General features: G+C 29.9%; 1 protein-coding gene across 1 annotated transcript in view; it reads left to right on the top strand.

Annotated features, from left to right (window-relative positions):
* Window positions 1-22,282, top strand: part of LOC139425003 (ATP-dependent translocase ABCB1-like) — a 53,354-nt gene that overhangs the window by 10,250 nt on the left and 20,822 nt on the right. The window contains exons 5-19 of the mRNA XM_071177576.1: window positions 1,573-1,744; window positions 3,555-3,679; window positions 6,076-6,265; window positions 6,381-6,494; window positions 8,573-8,683; window positions 8,765-8,890; window positions 9,292-9,495; window positions 9,590-9,760; window positions 12,151-12,312; window positions 12,395-12,634; window positions 13,948-14,112; window positions 15,425-15,526; window positions 17,209-17,286; window positions 17,364-17,447; window positions 17,900-18,103. Of these exons, the coding sequence (XP_071033677.1) occupies window positions 1,573-1,744; window positions 3,555-3,679; window positions 6,076-6,265; window positions 6,381-6,494; window positions 8,573-8,683; window positions 8,765-8,890; window positions 9,292-9,495; window positions 9,590-9,760; window positions 12,151-12,312; window positions 12,395-12,634; window positions 13,948-14,112; window positions 15,425-15,526; window positions 17,209-17,286; window positions 17,364-17,447; window positions 17,900-18,103 (2,248 nt within the window). The remainder of the gene's footprint in view (window positions 1-1,572; window positions 1,745-3,554; window positions 3,680-6,075; window positions 6,266-6,380; window positions 6,495-8,572; window positions 8,684-8,764; window positions 8,891-9,291; window positions 9,496-9,589; window positions 9,761-12,150; window positions 12,313-12,394; window positions 12,635-13,947; window positions 14,113-15,424; window positions 15,527-17,208; window positions 17,287-17,363; window positions 17,448-17,899; window positions 18,104-22,282) is intronic.

Here is a 22,282-nt window from a genome sequence, read left to right on the forward strand (position 1 = left end):
TGTAAGCTACTTGAACATAGTTGCAGACCAGGTTCACCCATTCATGGCAACAGTTTTTCCTGCGGGGGATGGTGTTTACCAACAGGATAATGAACCATGTCATAAGGGTCGAATCGTCGAGGAACATTCCAGTGACTTTCAAGTCAGGTCTTGGCCCCCAAATTCTCCTGACCTTAATCCAATAGAGCATTTGTGGTCCTACTTGGAAAACCAAATTCGTGCTGCCACGCTACCCCCTCGCAATGTGAGGGAATTGTAGGACCAATTAGTGAGCGCTTGGTAGCAGATACCTCAGACTACCTATCAGCTCCTTGTGGAATCAATGCCACGGAAGGTGCTAGCAGTTTTGAGAGCTAAAAGTGGTCCTACATTGTTATTAGCAGGGTGGTCATAATGTAATGGCTCTTCGGTGTATATATACTCTCTGAATTTTCTAACTTTTGGGGATTCCGGCGAGACAACCGTCTCATCTGCTATTTTAATCTTTTATATACTTAATCAAATAATACATAATAAGCTTTTGACGTTTGAATAAATAAAAAAATTAGTAACAACAAGCCTGAAGCAGCTGTACGGAACTATGTCCTATTGAAACGAAATTTTGTTCTCAAGGTATCAAAGTTTCAAGAAGTGAAAAACTAGAACTGAAATAGTACCAAAAGTAAATGGAGACAACAAAAAATTAAAATCAGTAACGATCATTATGTTGCCTCCAATTAATACGTAGAAAAATGGCAAAATTCAGGAATTCAGGAATGTTTTTAACATTTATAATTTCATTGTTCCTGAAAATTAAAAGGCTTCTAAAGTTCCGTAGTTATGCCAAAAGAATTTCTGACAAGGGAAACTTTTTTTAAAAAATTCTGAAACCTTCTAACTGAAAGTCAAGAACCTAATTGGAACTTCTGCAATTTTTCTTAAGAATTCAAAAACGTTGTCAATGAAAGTCAGCATTTCTATTTGCCAAAAGTTACTTTTAGAAAAATATCCTCTAACCGAAGTTGTCCTTATTTGTACCAGAAACAATCAGCAACTTTGAGCTGATTTAATGAGAGATTTGTAACTGAATTGTATTTATTGAAGTCACATTAAACTAGAATGAATTTAGAATGGGAATAGAATTTTGAAATGTGTTTAGAAAACTAGAACTTAATTTACAATGAAGCAAAATTAGTATATGAAGTAGTGCCTCCAGTGGCGTACAGAGGTGTAAGGGTGCCGGGCGTTACTTAAAGAAGGAAAACACACAATTGAACAAACGACTTTCAATCTTTAAAAGCTTAGACACAGCTACTACTCATAGTATATTAAAAAAGAGTTTAGTATTTTACTATCTGGAACAAAATCCAAAACCGGAACAGATAGCCAAAATAATTGATCATTTCTAATTTCAAAATTCTCAAAAAGCATTCCTTTTTACAAAAAAATGTAATACGATTACAGGCAGAAACGTGATTTCTGATTATTAACGGAAAAACGATATACTCATGAGGGATAAAATTAGTATATTTGTGTATTTAAATTTTTTTTCCACTCTTTGTGATTTTGTTTTAATTTTGTATGATTTTTCAGTGACTTAACTAGAATACAAGATGGTATGGGAGAAAAAGTCGGCATATGTCTCAGTTTTCTGTCTGCTACATTTTTAAGCGTCGGCATAGGTTTGTATTATGGATGGAAACTTGCTTTGGTAATTCTTGCCCTCACACCAGTAACAGCAATTGCTATGGCCATTATGGCAAAAGTAAGAATTTCTAAAATTAATTACTTATTATATATTTAAAAATTATTATATTGTTGTGTATTAAATTTTGCAAATCTATCATCTTTTCCACAATCTTCTTTTGCAATATAACTCATTTTTATTTGCTATTAAGTGCTAAGTATTCAACAAGATATCAGGCTTTTTTTTTAAACTGATGTAGGTGAGCGAAATGAAATGTAGTACAGACTTTACGATTTTCACTCACGATTCTTTATGATTTCCGAAAGATTGACAAAAAAATACGTTAATTTCAAAGTACAATCACCAAAAAATTGATAAAAGAAACTAAGCAATATATATACATTCTACTACCAATTTTCCATCCATGCGAAGCCTGTATCTTTATTTTGTAAAATCGAATAGCGTGAAGAATGAAAACTTAAAACCTTAATTTTGCAAATAATTTTTTTTAAATATTTTTCAAATTTATTTCATTTTGCATGAAAAATGCCATTAGATAATTTAATCTTTAGCTGCTTTATCTTTAGATGTTTTATCTTTATCACTTTCGATGACATTTTTTTTCTTCATATTAATCATTAAAGGTATATTTACATTTTATTCGTGTTTTAGTTTCGACATTAGCTCATAAGACATTGAATTTTTTGTTTGAAATGTTGTATTACATTGCTTTCAAAATGGATATATATTAAGATGGTTTTAATTAATTATTTATTAACTATTATTATTTACTATTATTAATTAATATTATTATTTATTAGATTAGTTCAGATGTTACTTTTAACGTGCAATTGTTTTTCTAATAAATTAAAATTTAGACTTTTTGTTCAACCAGTTAATTTCCCCGTTTTACGGAGCCCGTTTTATTTTATCTTTATATATTCTTACTTTTTCTTTTCGTAATCAAAAATAAACACTGAACAAGAATTTTTTTTCCAGCTGAATTAAGGCTGTGAATTAATCTCAATTATAAATTACATAATGCTTATTCATACCACGTACGACTAGTTCATGGTAAAAATAAAATTTAACGTTTGTTGGTGAATTGCATTTACTTTAGCCTAAGCTTTTTTTCCGTCTCTTTAATTAATACAGAAATTTTGCCTGTTTAATGTGCAGAAAATATCAAATATATTCGGAGGAAACAATTTTCATCCATCTTTCTTACTCTTAAAAAAGGTGAACGATTAACAAACAAAAAAACAAATTGAACGTTTCAAAATAAACGTTTCAATAAGAAACGTTCAATAACAAACGCTTCAGAAATTTAAATCCTACATAAATTCTAAATTGGATACCTGCATGTGACGTCATTGTATGTAAATCGCGGCATTTGTCGATTCAGAAGCTAAATAGGTTCATAATACACGCGTGACATTGCTTACAGGCATCAAAATAAATCTGATTTAAATCACATTGTTAGGTATAATCACATCACATCTTCTCGAGTTGCAAGTACCCAATTGTTTTATACAAATATATGTAGTTAATAACTTAGAAAGTATTCAAATGAATGCTTTCGGTTTTAAATGCCGCTTTTTCTTAACTTCGACAAAATAAACCAAAGTTTCTACTTCACATTTATACATAGAAAATTATATAGCACCGACTTATTTTTGCTGCTTGCCATAAAATTTTTAAGAAATTTATCATTATATAAAATTGTCACACTTAGGAATAAAATATTATTAGTTTTGCTATATTTTTCATAAGGCCTTATTCACGAAAATCAGGGAGCTAACAAAGCGAATTAGTAGTTAATTAAAATTAAATTGATATAAGTCATGCAGTTTTCTCAATGTTATTTTTACATACTGTTTGCTTGTAGGTACAAGCAAGTGTATCTAGCGAAGAAATGCAAGCTTATGGAGCAGCTGGTGCTGTAGCTGAAGAAGTATTGTCATCCATACGTACAGTTTGTGCGTTTGGTGGGGAAACCAAAGAAATCCAGAGGTATGAAATTAAAATATAATCTATTTTCAACCATTTTGTTTTGACGCAATAAGATTGCTTGTGATTTTGATTTTTGAAATCAATAATATTTCATTTCTATGGATGGTTGACTGACTAATGATTAACTTGCCTCACAACATATTATATTAATTAACGATTTTAGAGACACCTATGCTAATGACATAGAGAGTAAAGAACGAAATAAAAACTTTTTTTAAAAATGTCTTATAAATATCTTTTAGCACAAGTATATAGTTTTGGAAATTTTGAAAACCCCTCTGTCTCTTGATATTTATATCAAAATTTCATTTCCGACCAAAAAATTATTAAAAAGTTTTAAAGTGTTCTCCAAATGAACCCCTCTAATACGGATAATAATATTATGAAACAAATGAAAGCGATGATTGGAACCGAAATCGAAAGTAGGATTTGTTAAATGCAGGCTACACAGATATTTTTCTCTTGCCTCATATCATATTATAATAAAGAATGATTTTAGCGACACCTATGATAATAGCATAGAGAGTCAAGGGCAAAATAAAAATAAAGAATCTTTATAAATATTTTTCAGCACATGTATGTGTTTTTGGAAATTTTGACGTCCCATCTATCTCGTAATATGAACATCAAAGTTCTCTCACTGACCAGAAAATTATAAAAAAAATCTTTAAAGTGTCCGACAAATAATCCCCTTCAATGCAGCTATTGCCTCAAATCATATTTTAATAATCAACGAATTAGCGACACCTATGAAAATGACACAGAGAGTTAAGAATGAATTTTTTTTTTTATTTTTAATTTCTTATAAATATTTTTTAGTATAGTGTGTGAAATAGACAATACCAACTTTCATCGTATTGTCTATTTCCCACACTATACTAAAAAATATTTATAAAAATTTAAAAAAAAAAAAAAATATGAACACAGTATTTGTAACCTAAATCGAAAGTAGGATCTGTTAAATGTAAGCAACACGGATATTTTTAACTTGCCTCATATCATATTTTAATAATCAACGATTTTAGCGACACCAATTGTAATAACATAAAGAGTCAAGAACAAAATAAAAATAAAAATTTAGAAGGTTTTGTAATTATTTTCTTGACGTCCACTCTGTCACTTGATATTAATATCTAAGCTCTCTTTCAGACCAAAAAAACTGCAAATTTCTTTCAAATTGGAAAGAAGGAAGTTAATTTAAAATGAAAGAAGGAGTAAAAAGCAATCGGAAGTAGTAACTTAGAAGTCTTACGATGAATTTTAAGCCCTGGCGCCATCTGTTGTTAGTTTTACACAATCAATCATCCATTGTTTAGCATTAACTTTAAGTGCTTGTTTATTCTGTCCTTTTCTTGCATTTATTCTCAGAAATAACAACTAACGTGCACTTATCGAACCATTTTTTTTTTAAATATTTATTTCTATATCATTTTTTGCCTGAATCCCAATTAACTGAATGCCTGCAAGTGACTTCATCGTAAGTAAATTGCGGCCTTTTTTATTCAGATACCAATCAAGTTCGACACACATGCGTATCTAACTATTTCTGATTTAAAACACATGGTTAGGCATAATAACTTCACTTTTTCTTGAGTTGCAAGTGCCCAATTATCTAGACTGTTACTACCATTTTAATATAATCTAGTATTCTTGAATAAGGTCGCGATGATGCGCATTAATTTCCTTTTATATGGACTACGTAATTCTCTGGACACAGCTTGAATTCTAATTAAAACTTAGATAATGCAATGAAATTTATGTTAAGGAAATAATTAAAGCACCCAATGACTTTTACCATTATTAAACTAAATTTCAAAATGGGACTTAAAATGAAATTTCGTCATTTAAAACTTTACGCATTCGAGGATTCTAACAGCAATTGCCTGATCTTAAAATGTTTAAAATGTAAGATAACTTAATTGAAAAGTGTTTTAATAATGAAAGACTTCTAGTATATAAAGAGCTCAAAGTCATCTGTGTTAGATAGTTTTTGCACCATCTCTATGTTGGTTATTTTTTTTTTTTCTTTTGCTGTCTTTGATCAAAACTACGGAGTCTCCCGCGAGCCAATATTTACTTCAAGCATGCGCAGTGTATATTTAGGGTATTCAAATTAAAGAAACTTTCTATAGCATCTAAGAACGCTTAGGAACTTGTTGAGTAAATGTTTGTCTGTTGGCCACTGAAGTAAGGCTGATCTTGATTGTAACTTCTAATGTATAGTTAAGTTATTGATCTATTTCAGTCTTGAATGGTTAATTTTATTTTTACAATACATTAGTTTGCATTCGATATTAATCAATAAAGGCATACATTAAAACAATGATTTGAAACACAAATGTAACCTATTTAAACTAACTTTTGTTACAATTTGTCTTTTCTCTAATATCAACCAGGTATGAAAATCACTTAATTCCTGCTATGCAAAAAGGTATTAAAAGAGGACTTTGGACTGCTATAGGAACAAGTGTTACCTGGTCTTCCATGTATGCAGGATATGCTCTCGCCTTTTGGTATGGCGTTCAACTTATTATTGAAGATTATGGCAAAGAAGACCCCGAATATGATGGAGGAGTTTTAATTATTGTTGAGTAATTTTAAACATCATTAATTTAATAAAATAATCTAGTTTTTCTTGTTAAAAAATTTTAAATTCCTTAATAAATTGTGATAGAAATTAAAGTTGATTTTTTTCCTGCAGGTATTTTTCAATGTTATCACGGCATCTATGTTCATTGGACAGACAGCTCCTTATTTTGAAGCATTCGCTTTAGCTAGAGGATCTGCAGCTAAAATATTTAACATTATTGAAAGGGTTAGTATTATTAATGTATTATTTATATAATGAAAGAGTAATTACCTGTATATTAATGCTAACTCACCTTATAGTTATACGTTTGACAGAACAGAACATTCGATCTAATTTTTTACATCAAAAAACATCTTAAAGTATAAATATTAATTAGCATATTGATATCCTTCCTTAGTGCACTGCACTGTGATTAAAGTATGCAACATAAACTTTAGTTAATGATTAGAAAAGAATTAGTACACACTAGAGTATCTCAAAAAGTAATTCTGATTGAAACTTCCGGTTCAAAAAAAAGTGATATTTTTTCAGCAATATATCTGTTTTAACAGTAATAAATTATTTAATTTTTATGAGCTTGGTGTAAACTTACTTTCTCAATTCCAGTATTTTTCAAATTTTCATTTAATAAATGTTTAGAATTATTTAATGAACAGTGATAAATATTTTTGTTTATAAAAGTATTGAATAAGAAAGAAAGAAAGATAAGAAATATTGAATGATCCAAGTTAATATCATGCATATTTTATTTTTTTAAAACACAGAAGTATCAAAATTCATGGAATGCTACTAATATTACGCATTAAACTTCCCAAATCATATGTGCCAACTGAAAAGACATCTACAATTAAAAGTAAAATAAATAAAAACTGGATGCTTTGTTTTGAGGGAACAGACGTTCATGTCCGATTGGTTTCATGTCAAACAGTTTAAGTGACTAAATAATTCACTAGAATTTCCCTGAATCTAAGCAAACGCAAACATTGTGTACCTAGTGCCAAGTCAATGGCATTCTAAAAAAACTGTATTATTGTTAGGATGCATAAAGACCATGAACAATTGTATTTGACTACAATGTAACAGATCATTGAATATTAATTCAGCTGTAATAACTCAGGAGATTGAGCACTTGTCTCTCAATGAGGTAAACCAGATTCAAATTCCATCGATGGCTGGATGATTAGAAATCTGTTCTCGGCTCGAAACAGACCACAGTGATGTCGTAAAATATACTCAATGGTAGAAGGAACATGGGTTAGAATCACATTTATGTCTAGCCAAACATGTAATGTTTTAGTTATTTTGCTTCCTCTTTAACTCAAATGAGGGTTAGTTCCATCAAACAATCTTCAACGAAGGCTAGTGTGTCCCAATGCTTGATCTTGGAGTTCCCTTTTCTTCTGCTTAGGGTTTAAAATTACAAGCTGAATATTTTGAGCCTCAAATCCAAATTTGAGAATGCTGTTCAATGCCGATAATAAAATAAAATGAAATAAAATCAAATAAAAAAGCATATTGATTCAATGATAGTTAGACGTCTGCGAGAGACCAAGCTCAGGTTATAAGGTGGCAGCCGTATTAGTTAAGTGGGGAAATAAGCTCCATATCTTTGTGAAAAATGCCACAGTTCATAACCTACTATGGCTTTTTGAATCGTCTAAACAGGTGACTTAATTCAAGTCACCTATCACCCAACCAACAAGCTTACGAAAAAGTGTCAAAGATCTCATGAAAGGAAAAACATTTGACATAGCTTGGTCGGCTATGCCAAATGTCCATTGGCTGTGGCTTTGATGACACAGCCATCAAAACCACAGCTGGTGGTCACGTCTCCCATGCCTCACACATTAATTGTATCTGCTTTGCCAAGCAGTGTTGCATATCTGTAGACGCTAACAACTTCACCCACGTAATGGGTAATTCAGTAAGCATTTATGTTCAGCCAGTGTGTCAATGTGGGAACTTATGCATCAATCTAAAAATTTTCTACATACTCTTAAAACTGTTGACAATATAACTATTTCTGAGATGCTTCATACTCTTTGCAGCAGTTGTCATCCCATGTTTAAAGTCTGTTGATTCCCGACTAGTGAAGATGCATAATGTTAACGAGCGTTAATTGAAATAATTCATGAAACTCTCATGCGATGATACCATGACCTACTTAATTCCATTCTACTGTCCTTTGACTATTGGCCTTTTGATGCACTAACATCATATTTCTTTGCAAACTTAATTACTTAACTATTATAGTAATTACTTTTTAAAATTATGGAACGGCAATATAACTTAATTTTTTTCAGAAACCAGTGATCGATAGCAGTTCTGAGGAAGGTCTGAAACCAGGATCTTTAAATGGCGTAATTAGTCTTGAAAATGTGACCTTTAATTATCCAGCAAGAAAAGATGTGACTGTATGTTCAGAAAATATAATATTTTTTTTAAAAATATTTAATTATTTCTGCTTATTTATTGAATTTTTTTTTTGTTTTAAGATTTTGAAAGATATGTCATTGAATATTGCGCCTGGAGAGACTGTGGCATTAGTGGGATCCAGTGGATGTGGAAAGAGCACTATAATTCAACTCATTTTAAGATTTTATGATTCGGAGTCAGGATGTGTAAGTTAGTTTCTATTAGAAAGTTATGCAATTTACAATACAATGCTAATAAATGCATTAATGGTGATAAACACTCAATAAATACATTAAATAATGCGAACATACATTAAATATGCTAATAATAACATTAATATAACAGCATTAATATTTTTATTATTATTTTCACATTTTAATTCATTTAAGGAAAAATTATTAAGAGGAAATCGGTTAAAACATGATGAATTTGTGATCCTAAGTGGTGACTCGTAAGTTTGAATTCAAATTAAATTATTTCTCCAAAACTTTGCATTGAATTAATTACAATTTATTTCAATTTTGGTTTTCTGAGAACAATTACATGAAGTCGAATTAATATAATGTAGTGAGGCTATACTTAATGTGGTAGTTGAAATTTTTTATAGGTTCAACTTGACGGCATTGATGTTAAAGATCTAAACGTTGGCTGGTTAAGAGATCATATAGGTCTTGTTGGACAAGAACCGGTTCTGTTTTCGACCACAATTTTAGAAAATATTAAATATGGTAAATTAGATGCAACTCAAGAAGAAGTTGAAGCTGCTTCAAAGATTGCTAATGCTCATAGCTTCATTGATGCATTACCATTGGTATGGTATTAAATATTTACTTGTATTTATTCCGAGTTATTATGTTTTAATAACAACCACATTTTTATAAATGTTTTTTAAAAACAAAAATCAGAAATACAATACTCTGGTTGGAGAACGTGGAACTCAGCTGAGTGGAGGTCAGAAACAAAGAATTGCTATAGCTCGTGCCTTGATTAAAAATCCTAAAATACTGTTACTTGATGAAGCCACTTCAGCGTTAGATACTGAAAGTGAAGCTATTGTTCAAGCTGCTCTCGATCAGGTAATGAAAAACAGTTGAAAATTTTTTAAATTGTTTTCCAATTAAAAATTGGAGAATTTTAATAAACACAATCTGATTTAATAAATAAATAACTCTTGCTTTGTTACTACTTCTTAAATGAAATTGTGATATACTAGCATTATAAGTAAATGAATGCTTTAAATAATTATTCTTCCCATCTGGTTAATCATACTGGAGAGAAACAGTTTTCTCTTTCAGAAACTTGGCGTGGGTTTTAGTTTTGATGCGCAAACGTCAAACCAAATACACAAGTTTGAAGCTGTTAATGAAAAATTACCCGCCAATTATTGTTCTTACCCGTAACATCAGAAAAGGATCATTGAAACTTTAGACAGCTTATTCGCTTCAGACAATTAGTTGATAGCTATCACATTCCAGTTCCTAAAAACTGAAGAGTTATTTAGAGAACTCGTTTTAGAATTAAGAATTTTTTTAAAATTCTAAATAAAAGAAATCCTTCTTTTAAGGTTAAAATCACTGCTAAATTAAAAATATACCAATGCAACCTTGGCAATACCGGGTGAACCAGGCGTGTTTAAAAATTTGAGTTAAAAAAACACAACAGCTACGTTCTTCATATAAAATTTTCTAAATCACACTTCACATTGCTTCACACTTTTAAAACCCTGGGGATAGTTAATTTTTCTTCGATTATGCCAAAATTCTTTCCATCCGGAGATATCAGTTCATCTTAATGCTTTAAAATCTAGTTTCATTCATATTAATGCCGATTCCCCAGTTTTTGGTATTAATTCCTTCATAGCACTGGAAAAAGCACTCTAGCCTATCTCTTCCTCTCTCTCTCTAATACCATATTTTTTCTGGATCAATTTTTAATCCCCCCCCCCCCATTTTTTGTCTGTTAGCAAGGCAATTTCATATATTCTGTTTCAAATCTGTTTCATTTTTTTCATTCACGTCTGCTGAGTATTGGGAATGAGGGCTTTTTTTACGCGTTCAAAACATACCGACATTTTCCCAATTTAAAATTTTTTTTAAAAAATTCCAAATTTTTAATAATTTCCTGTGTAGAGGAGTATAAGTTATATTCAATTTTCATAGATAAAACCATCTTTAACCTCGAATCTATTACATCTATCAACTTAATTTTATTCCCTGCTGGTCAGGTGGCCGAGCGGTTGGCGTGCCTGACTGCGAAGCCAATGGCTGCGGATTCAAATTCCACTTTGGGCATGGATGTTTCTCTCTATCTGTTGGGCGTGAATGTGGTTCACCCTATTAACGAGTATCTGCGACAGTGTAGTGTGGGTAATGTTGCTCATCTTCGTGACTTAGGTTCACAGGGACCCACTGAGTAACGTTAAATGAGCAACACTTCCGGCATCTTCCGAGATGAAGAACAAAACTACCGTTAAAAAGAATATCTCCATTCTGGATTTTGCATACAAAAAAAGATATATAGTACTTTTAGCAGAAATAGTATATTATTTGCAGGACTTTTGCTGAATAGCAATATCAGACGTGTAAATAGACAAAAGTACAAATTATCATTATTTTATTTAATTTGTCACAAACTGTCACAATTTGAACTAAAATGTTTGGTGCCTTATTTATTCTTACCCCCCCCTATTATCTTGTCACAAACTGTCACAATTTCAAGACCCTCTCCCTCTCCAAACGTGATATCATTTGCCGTTTGTGGGCGCTGGTCTTTCACGCTTCGTATCATCTAAATTTCAGTAACTGTTATGGCAGCTTAAAAGCATATTTTTGTAAACGAAATTTTACATTCAAGCATGTCGATGTCTCGAGTGTGATCAAATCCTGCAATATTCTTGCATATTGCTCTTCGTACGCTTTATTTATGGAACAATGACGAAGCGTTATCTGGAGGTAAGCAGCAATACGCTTGTTTTAATACAGTTTCAAAGCATTTTTTAAAACCTACTAATGAGAGAACAATAAGCAATGTAAGCAATGCTAAATTTATTTTCATGTTCTGGTCCCTTCGTATTTTTTTGAAATTGCATTAGATTTGCAAGATACTTCCTTGCTATCGCATTTGACATAAGTGCATTATTATAACTAAACATTGTAAGTTTCAGCTTGATTTGACTTAAATTATTTGTTTTGAGTAAAAATGATTTAATTATATTTTATCATTGGTGATTAAAGGATTTTAGTTTTGATGATATACTCAGCCATTGTCGATTTTCAGACATTCAATTATGCCTTATGTGTACTAAAATGCATTAACTTTTATGGCATTTATTAATTTTATCAATTATATTAAGTTCAATGATATTAGATAATATTAGCAAAGCAAGAACTTTGTCAAACCCAAATTCTTAAGAGAATAATATATTTTCCTATTTATTAGCATAAAAATATATGCATTCAAATTTTAGGCACGGAAAGGTCGAACAACGATTATCGTCGCACATAGGCTTTCTACGATTAGAACTGCGGATAAAATAGTTGTTTTATCTGAAGGAAAGGTAAAAGAAAGTGGGACGCATGACGGACTAATGGAAAGAAAGGGTCTTTATTATGATTTAGTTGTTACACAGGTAAATTTAGTGTCAAAGATTTAGTCCAATATGTTAATTTGTTTCGGTGTCTAATTGATATTTTGAATTCATTTTTTTAAAGACTAATACTACTGAAGAAGAAGAAGAAGGGAATGATGATGAATTACCACTTATAGAAGACGGAACCCGTACTTTAAGCATATCATCAGACATTAGCTCACAAAGGTGTCTTTCTTCAGTAAGCATCCCTAAATCAACACCTCATCGTCGAAAATTAAGCGGCAAAGATCGTCGAATATCTGTAATTAGTATACATGGTCACCAAATTCCTCCTTATGGTGCTGTAAACAAAGTCTCAGAGGTAAATAAAAGAAAAGTTTATTTGATATTGTACTCTGTAAAAAAAATTTTTTTTACCAACTCTGATCTAACTGCTATCAACTAATTTAAACCTTTAAAAATATAAAGGCATATAGAAGGTAAAAAGGTAAGGTGGCCAATGCAGAAAACTACAAAGTTTGATATGAATAAACAGTTTGGTAGAAATGGAGCTTAATATTCGAGGAATATAGATAGAAGATTTAAAATGCTACTCTACTAATTAGGACACTGGTATAATATTTCTTCTGATATATTTTGAATTTCTCTTAAATCTCTTCTAATCCAGATAGATTTAAAAAAAGTATTCAGTTCATGAGTAATCTATTAAAAATATGCAGATTTAATTATCGAGTTTTCGTTGTTCGATTGTTACTACGTCTATACCACAGAACTCGGCTGAGGAGTTTAGTGCCCATATTCAGTACCCGAAACATGACAATGAAGTTTCTAACCACCAACAGAAAAAGTAAGTTTGCAGCCAAATCAATATTATCATTAACATTTTTATATTTCTGGGAATAAAATTATCAAGATCTAAACTATGTTCCCCAAAAACTTTTTAAACATTCTTCGAAAAATTAGTTCAACGTTAAATTACAATATCTGTTCCTTGAACCATAATGAAGTGAAAATTTGCTTTCCGTTCAAATTATATCATACCTTAATATCGTGTAATCAAATTTAAATTGAAAAGTATTATTATAAGATTCAACTTAGTACCATATAGAAGTTTATATCATATTTGTAAAATAATATGGTTGAAAACTCGTAAATAATAATACATCGGAACTCAGTTCAAAAATTTCTGTTTATTTCTGTATGTTTTCAGATGTATGTATGTAATGATAGTATGTATGAAGATAATGAATATGAAGATACTATGTTCACAATCTCAAAATAGATGAAAAAATCTCCAATAAAACTATCATTTTCGGCACTTCCAATTTCAATTCTAGAACTGCACTTTTCAGGTTTGAAAATCAGTTTTCAAATATTTACCAGGTAGCACCTAATAATTCTCGAAATAAATGTCAAATGTTAAATTGTTTCATTCCATTGTATTTTCAGAACATGAAAGAGTTACACGAAACTGTAAATAATTTCTAGAATATATACTTTTATATTCAAATATAATCTTAATAATCCAGAGAATGGTATAGTTACTATTCTAGAACTCATTATTTTAATGCACAAGAAGATTGAATTTTTTTAAAAACAAAATAGCTTTAGTTATACAATGTACAATAACTTGAAAATTTATCATTAATGTTTCGATAATTCGATCAATTTTAGAAGGAAGAGGATGAAGAAGAAGATGAAAAGGCCTCCCCATCAAAATTTCGATTATTAAAAGTTTCGGCACCTGAATGGCCGTATATACTAGTTGGAGGAATTGCTGCCATGTGCATGGGCTTACACATGCCCGCTTTCGGTATCATATTTGGATCAATCTTAGGGGTATGTATAGATGTTTAATATTTTTTTTCTTTTTTTGCTTTATAAAAAGTTTAAAAACATGAATACTAAATGTTCGTTTATTAAAATAATTCAGAAAAAAATCATTGTCATCTGTGCAAAAAAATCTTATTTTTCAGAATTATTTAGTAGTTAATACAGTTATACCTATATAATCACATTTAAAGTACCAGGTTTTTCTGGAGTTTGTGTTTAGACTTTTTCTCGTATGCTTTAGTTATCACAAAGTAATTTGAATAAGAGAACCTCTGTTAATTTGAGGACTTTTTTGAAATTCGAATATTTGGTTTCTTTGTTGAAGAAGCAATCAAAATCTTAACACTCATAGCATTTTGTATGGGGAAATACGTCAAAATGTGTATGAATTTTTTTCTGTTTATGGGAAGTTGTACTTCGGTTCTATGGTCTGCTTCACCATAAAACCGGTCTGAAGACTGCTTAAAACTATACCTGCACTTTTTTGTACTTTTTCGTCCGCGATAAGGTTTCTATAACTAGAGAATCATCTTTACAGCATCAAACTTTCACAGCTATTCACAAAAAAGATTAAAACTTAACTCATTTTATCTTCGTAGTTTTAATTATTTTTTTTATATTTTAAGTCAAATAAATGGCGTTGCCAGGTACATAAAACCCAATTTCTTATTACCATTATGGTAGATAATTCGAAAATGTTGATATTGAAACACTATTATGTAACACTATTTTGCGTTTTCTTTATAAAGAATAGAGAGCTTTTGCATAGCGTTTGTCTTACCTGCTAACATGATTCGATTAATCTAAACATTTTTATTTGAATGTTTAGAATAGGGGTGCATGTTATGATTTAAAATTTTATTACTGATATTATAATGTTAATTGAGAATCACTTTGTCCACTACCACATATAAAAAACTTAAGCATACATAAAACCTATTAATTATGCAGAGAAGTTTTTAATTAATTTAGCAAAGCAAGATTAAAAACAAATTAGGTTTATCTCGAATTCATATCTGATTACGGTTCAAAATATTATGGATAGCTAGGATTTCCTGGGTTAGAAGCCATAATGGCACTAGCCGAAACATTTATCTGATTTTCTACTCCTTAGCATCGCTGTAATTTATAAGAAAACTTTGGTGCTGTAGCATTTAGCGTTAGAGATGGAGAGGAACGTAATGTTTCGCAAAATCTCTCTATTTTTTAAGCAATTAAGAATTTTCTTACTGATTCGCAGAGTTTAATGACAAAATTCTGTATAGAAAATGCGGCTTTAAAGTGAATAAATTTCTCTATATTTTTAACTGTTGTACAGGTTTTAGCTAAACCACCTGATGAAATTACTGGAGAAACTAACTATTGGTGTCTCATCTTTTTGCTTTTGGCATTTACATCTTTCACCAGTACGTTCCTGCAGGTAATATTTTTTTTTTCAATTTTTTTTAAGCAAGAAAGACAGAAACCAGTTAATATAAAAGAGCATTCTTTCTAATTTTATAGAATTTAGTTGTATTTTAATTTTAATATTTATTTTTGCAACAATATTTTTATTTTTAATCTCTTTGTTGTTTTCATGTATTTTCTGATTAGATCTGAATGTATTATTTAAAAAATTGAGAAGAATTCTACTCAAAACAATTTTTGGTAAAGTTACTAACTGCATAAAAATAAAAATTCCGGTGAAAAAGCAACATAAATTTAGATAATATAACCAAAACCTACGGTATTTAAACCATTCATTTGGTAGTTGTTTTCGCTTATATGGTAACGATTTACCGAAAATTCTGTTTTTCAAAATTATAGTTCATGTTGCCATACATTTAGTAAAAAATCTCCAACTGCAAAGCAATTTTTAACGAATAACTGGTTTTTATGCTATGCTCTTAAGTATCATGATATTATAACCAAATTTTATCACTTATGATAAAACAGCATTCTATTGTTAATTTCACTAAAATCATTACCAAAACGCTTCGGTAAAAATTATCGATCTTTCTGGTGTTCCTATTGAGCCTGAAACATGATAAATTTTTAATTATTTTGCTAGTTTTAACCACGCTTTTTTTCAGTGCGACAACAGCACCCACTTTTTTTAGTAAAACAATATGTTTACATTTTAAACATATACACATTTTATTTATTTCTATGTTATACATTTATCTTCTAAAAAATACATATTAAAATTAACATTAAATTCGATGTATAATAGATAAAAAACTAATTCTTACGCTCAAAATTATTTAAACAATCTCAACTAATAAGATGAATTTATCATTGATCATTTTTTCTTCTAAACACAAAGGACAAAAAATTAGACACTCTTAGAGAAATCATGAAAAACATCGTTTAATAACGTGTAACACTGCCTGGACTCAGTTAGGAAGTGAGTCCACAAGGTTTTGTGGAGACGTCGAATCCAGTTTTACCAACTCGCTGAGGATTTGATCGCCTAAATCCACCAAATTGCGAGGATGCTGATTTCGGCGTTTTATCCGTTGTTCCAGTATGTCCCACAAGTTTTCAATGGGGTTCAAGTCAAGTTATTTTGTAGGCCAGTCGAGATGCAATTAACTGTCTGAGTGTTCATAAAACCAACCACATATTCTTCAAGTCCGATGAACTTTGATGTTGTTATCTTGAAAAATAGGGGTATCGACAGCATACTCTTCATGAAGATGTTGACTGCAAGGCAATGCCTGATTATCCAGAATGCTCGAATTAACATGTTGGTTCATGTTACTGCACAACTCAATGAGGGAGCCCAATCCATTATAAGAAAAACTCCCCCAAAACATGACAGACCCACCTCCAACTTGAACCTGACCATGCACACAGTCAATATGACCATGGGCACGGCCAAACACTATTGCCCATTTCGACCACTTTATCATACCCCTACACTTGCCCATATTCACGCACAATTTCCGCTAAATACGAAAATATCTCACTGCTGGCTACTTACCTTTGATCACAGTTGAGCATGTCACTTGAACCTGTGTCATCTAACGGGACCTAACGATTCAAGAGTGTTTGCACGCTAGTATGACTAATTTTTTGTCCAGTGAGCGCATGTTGCATTTAATTGTTACTCATCCTTAGGTATTCATGTTTTCTGTTGCTGGAGAAAAACTGACTTCAAGGTTAAGAAAAATGGTGTTCGCCAACATAATTTCACAGGTTCATAATTATTTTATTTCACTATAAAAAGTTTGTTTTTAAACTCATTATAATCTTTAAAAAAATGTTTTACATAGGATATGAGTTATTTCGACAGTACTAAAAACAGTGTTGGGGCTCTTTGTTCTCGTTTGACTTCAGATGCTTCACAAGTTCAAGGGGTAAGTGTAGTTCTTTCATTTAATATAGTAATATAAATGAGGAAATTTCGCGTATTTCGAAAATTGAACTTCGGAGTGCCGTGACGTTCAACCATTATTTTAAATTTTATATTTATATCAAAGTAAAGATTCAATCATTAGTTAACAAGTTACCAGTCAGCCAATTAAATTATTTCTTAGATTTTGCATGGAAATTTAAAATAGTCTACATTTTCAACTTCAGTTACATCGATTTTTCTCCTACTACCCTTCTTTCTTTCTTTATTTATTTTCTTTTTTTTCTCCTTGAGATACAAACTTCATATTTGTTTAACAAATTCAAGTCGGGTGTATGTATAAAAAATTCAATTCAATTACTTTAAACAAAGTTAACAACAAAAATATTAAATGTATAAAAAATGTTTTAATCTGCACTTTCAATTCTTTAATTTTTATTTTAATGATTTATCTAGGCCACAGGTGCAAGAATGTCAACATTATTTCAAGCTTTTTCAACATTTTTGTGTGGCATAGTTCTAGCAATGTGGTATGATCAGAGACTTGGGGCTCTTACTCTTGCTTTCATTCCATTCGTACTTTTAGGTACCTATTTTGAATCCATAGTTGTATCCGGCCAATCAACAAGTGAAAAGGCTGGAACAGAGACTGCATCTAAGGTAAATGTGCTTGGAAAATATGTAATTGATCAGCAAAGAGGCTTTGTTGGAATGAAGAATTTTAGTTCTAGATTAATAGTTTCTAAAAAAAGGAAGTAAAATTAAGACATAAGATTTTTTCAATATCTTAACCCTTTAACGGGGCCTTTATTTCCAGTAAAGGTAAATTAAAGTATTTTTGGAATTGAAATTGTTTTAAGAGCAGTAATTGATATATAAAAAAAACTTATTTAGTTTATAAAAATGCCATTTTTTTGGTGGTAAATATATTTAACATGACCTATTAGGAACTTACTGATTTCATTTTTCTTTATTTATAATATAAATTCCTTAAATGCTACAAACTTCAAAAGAAATTATGTATTTATAACTTTTAGACGTTTTTTAAAAGTGACAAATGGTTACCAATTTTATTCAAACTCACTTCAAGAAAGCTGAAGTTATTAAAAAATGGAAACCTAAATTAAAAGTTGTAAAACGTGGTGGTAAGTATACTTACCACGGCCTTCAAAAGGGTTAAGTTATCAAAATTTCACAGTTCGAAAATTAAAAATATCAAAATTTCACAAGATTTCCAATAATTTTAAAGGCATTTAATGACCATAACTTTTACTTACAAATACATAAATAAAGCTTTTGCTACAAAATTGTATTCAAGTAAATAAATTCATTTTAGTTGCGAAAACTACTTCGTTTCTCAGTTCTTGAGATGTAGCGATACGCTGTACACATAAAAAAGATATTAAGAAGTTTTGACTTTCGTCCGGTGTTCTCGCAAAACAAGAAAACTAAATTCTGACAACTGTGTCCTGGATTCAAAATTCCGATTAGCTTACAAAAAAAACTTTTATATTTACTCAAAGAAAGCCCTTTTGGTACCTAGTGTCGTATCTTAAACTATCGTTCAAATTCATACCAATATAATTCATTATTATATTAAGTATTAATAATTTAACACTTCTCGAAAAAAAAGAATGAATTTAAAACAAAAAAAACAAATGTTTTGTATCTTCCTAAACGCCTTGATTTTAGAAAGCAAGACTTAAAATGTTGACAATTCAAGTGAATATTTATTGAAAATAACTTGAAGAGCACGACAAAATGATATGATATTAGGTATAGATTTAAATTTATATCAAACACCTCATTGCTAAAGCAGACACATAAATATAGAATGTAGATTTAGCTTCTGTAAATCTGCAACAAAAATTCTCCAGAGCATGTAAATTCCATGATATGGTGCAGCAAAACTAAATAATGATTAAGACGAAAAAATCAGATTATCGCCTGAAATATTCCATTGCTAAAATAAACACATAGATATAAACTTTAGTTTTATCATCTATTAAAAATAAGTTATCTAATCATGCAAAGATAGCAAGAAAATTGAATTATAATAAATAAAAAAAACTTTTCAGTTATTGCATTAAACTAAGCCACGCCTAAAATAATTTAATTTTATTCTTCTATTTCTGGTGTTAAAATTTTAAGAAATAATAAATGATCGTAATGCATTTAGCAATGACTCCCGTGATAAGTTTTGTAATTCAAACAAATAAAAATTTGTTGATCTATATCAAATGTCTTTAACTCTTTTATCACAACGGGTGAGATGACTTGTCTTCCAGGAATACTCGCTGTGCTCTATTGTTGTGTTAGTGAATATGGTTATTGATTGCAATTGATTATTATCTTTTGAAGTGAAATAAACAAGTTTCAAAAGAATCTGAGTTTTGTTTCAATTTTAGTGCGGTAAGGGAACTGCGTGCGCAGAGGATTGAGCTATGTAGCGTCATTGCTGTGATGAAAATGTTAACTAATTTTCTTGTGACTTATAATTATAATTTCCTTGACTTGTGAATTCCCTCTGACTTGTGAATTATAATTTCTTTTAAGTGCATAAACTTTAAAAGTTAAAAATTAATGCATAAAATTTTTCTCCTGCAGGTAGCAATCGAAGCAATCGAAAGTATACGCACTGTCGCTTCTTTGCATCAAGAAAAGAAATTCTATCAACAGTTCTACTCAGCTCTTCTGAAGCCCTTTAAGTCAGTTTTTAATTACACAATCAATTTTTTTTTAAATTTCTAAGAGTTATAAACAAATAAAAAAGCAATGTAAATTTAAAAAAATGAAATCAAATTTAAAAATAAATTGCTTATTAAAATAAATAAATAAAAAATAAATTTTGAAACAATTGAGCATCGACTCTCGTTAAACTGTTCTATTTTATTTTATTTTATTTTATTTTATAACCGTCGTTGAACAGCCGATCCAATTTTATAGGTTAAGGACTAGAAAAAATTTTACTATGAGAAATAAAAAAAAATAATAAATCATTTTGTAAAAAGAGGCGTTTCTTTTAAATACAGCTTAAAGTTATAAGTATGGTTTATAAGGAACGACAAGTTTCCATTTCGATGTCAAAATGTTAACACAAATATTATATGTTTATAATGAATTTAAACCTACAAACATTCCTCTATTGTTACAACTGCTACTAAAGAAATGAAAAACAAGCATAATTTTCCTTTATTTCCTTCTTACAATCTTGGCTCTTTAAGTTTAGAAGGCAAGTTTGTGTAGGTATCTACTAGTCAAGTTATCCTTGTCCTTACATAACAAAAGTTTAGTTTTCAGAGAAATTCTTGTAGCAATGATTGTTCCAGGTTTGCTCCAGGCATCCAGCGTTTGCTTCAAAAGTATGCCATTATTGTTGATCACATATCTTAACAGCTTACAACTGAAATCAATATTTTATGCCATAAATGTCATGAAAAAAACTATTGCTCACTATAAAACTATTTTATTGCTATTTTAACAATAGTTGCATTTACTTTCAACTTTTGTCCAGCATTCAGTGTTCATTTGCCTTGTGCCCAGTGTAACGATAATTTCATCTGCTAAAATGATTGCCGCTATTCTGTAAAAAACTCAATTACTCAAATTACGGTAAAAAGTACGTGCCCTCAAAGGGGTGAATGTACTTTTTACCGTAAAATTTTATTTTACCGAAACATGTTACGGAACAGAAATCTGATATACTGCAATTTTTACAGCATTAGTTACCTTATAATCACCGAATCACGCTGATTAAATTAATATTACTGTAAAAATTACGAGATAATATTTTACTGTAAAAATGAAGGATGATTCACTTAAAGTGCCGGTACTTTATACCACAGTTTGATTCGGAATTTTTTACAGTGTATACCGTATTTTTTCAGTATTTAATATATTTGTAATAAATATCAACAGTATGGAACTTTTTGTTTAAAAAAAATTATATACAATCTTACAAAAATCGGTTGAACTTTGAATCATAATAACATTTTAAAAATTACTGCTACAATAAGATGTTAAATTGAAACATGATTTTGTTTAAGTCAAATAATATCGTATAATATTGTTTAATATGGTTTAATGTAAAGAAATATATGATTCACTTTTACACCACGTTAAGCTCACAGAAAATTTGCTTGTTATCACAGCCAAAATTCTAATGATATATCAAAATATTAAGACACTGGTTAGTGATAACATTAATATTTTCCTTTAGGACATGATTTCCTTTTAAGCTTACATGAAATTATGATCACATCAGCAATAATTTATTACGTTTAATTTCAGTTTCTTTAATTATTTTTTTATATTTATAAAACCGGTTTTCTAATTTAATAAAATTTATATTCTTAAATATTAAAAAAAAACTAAAAAAGTGACTTACCTTTAAATTAATGCTTCAATTAAAAAGTAAATTCTTCAGCAAGTTTCGTAAAATATATAGCAAATAATTAAGAAGTATATAAATAAACTGCATTGTTTTTCTTTTTTATTCTAGTCATTTTGCTTTAAAAAAAACCTCCTTTGATTAATATAATACTAAGACTTATTTTCTTTAGGAATTCTCAGAAAATGGCACACATTAGAGGTCTTATTTATGGATTTGCCCAAGGAACAAATATATTTTCTTATGCTGCAGTTTTGTACTATGGATCAGTACTAGTAGCTGATAAAGAGATCAAATATGAAAATTTATTAAAGTGAGATATTTTTGAAAAGATCCCCAAAATTATTTTCATTAATAATTTTGAGTATATAAAATTTTTAACTTTAAGGACTTTCTTCCCATGATTTGATTGACAAACTTAAAAATATTAAGCACATCAAAAATTAAGA

Source organism: Parasteatoda tepidariorum, chromosome 2, assembly GCF_043381705.1.
Source record: "Parasteatoda tepidariorum isolate YZ-2023 chromosome 2, CAS_Ptep_4.0, whole genome shotgun sequence".
In the NCBI taxonomy this organism is placed as follows: Eukaryota; Metazoa; Arthropoda; class Arachnida; order Araneae; family Theridiidae; genus Parasteatoda; species Parasteatoda tepidariorum.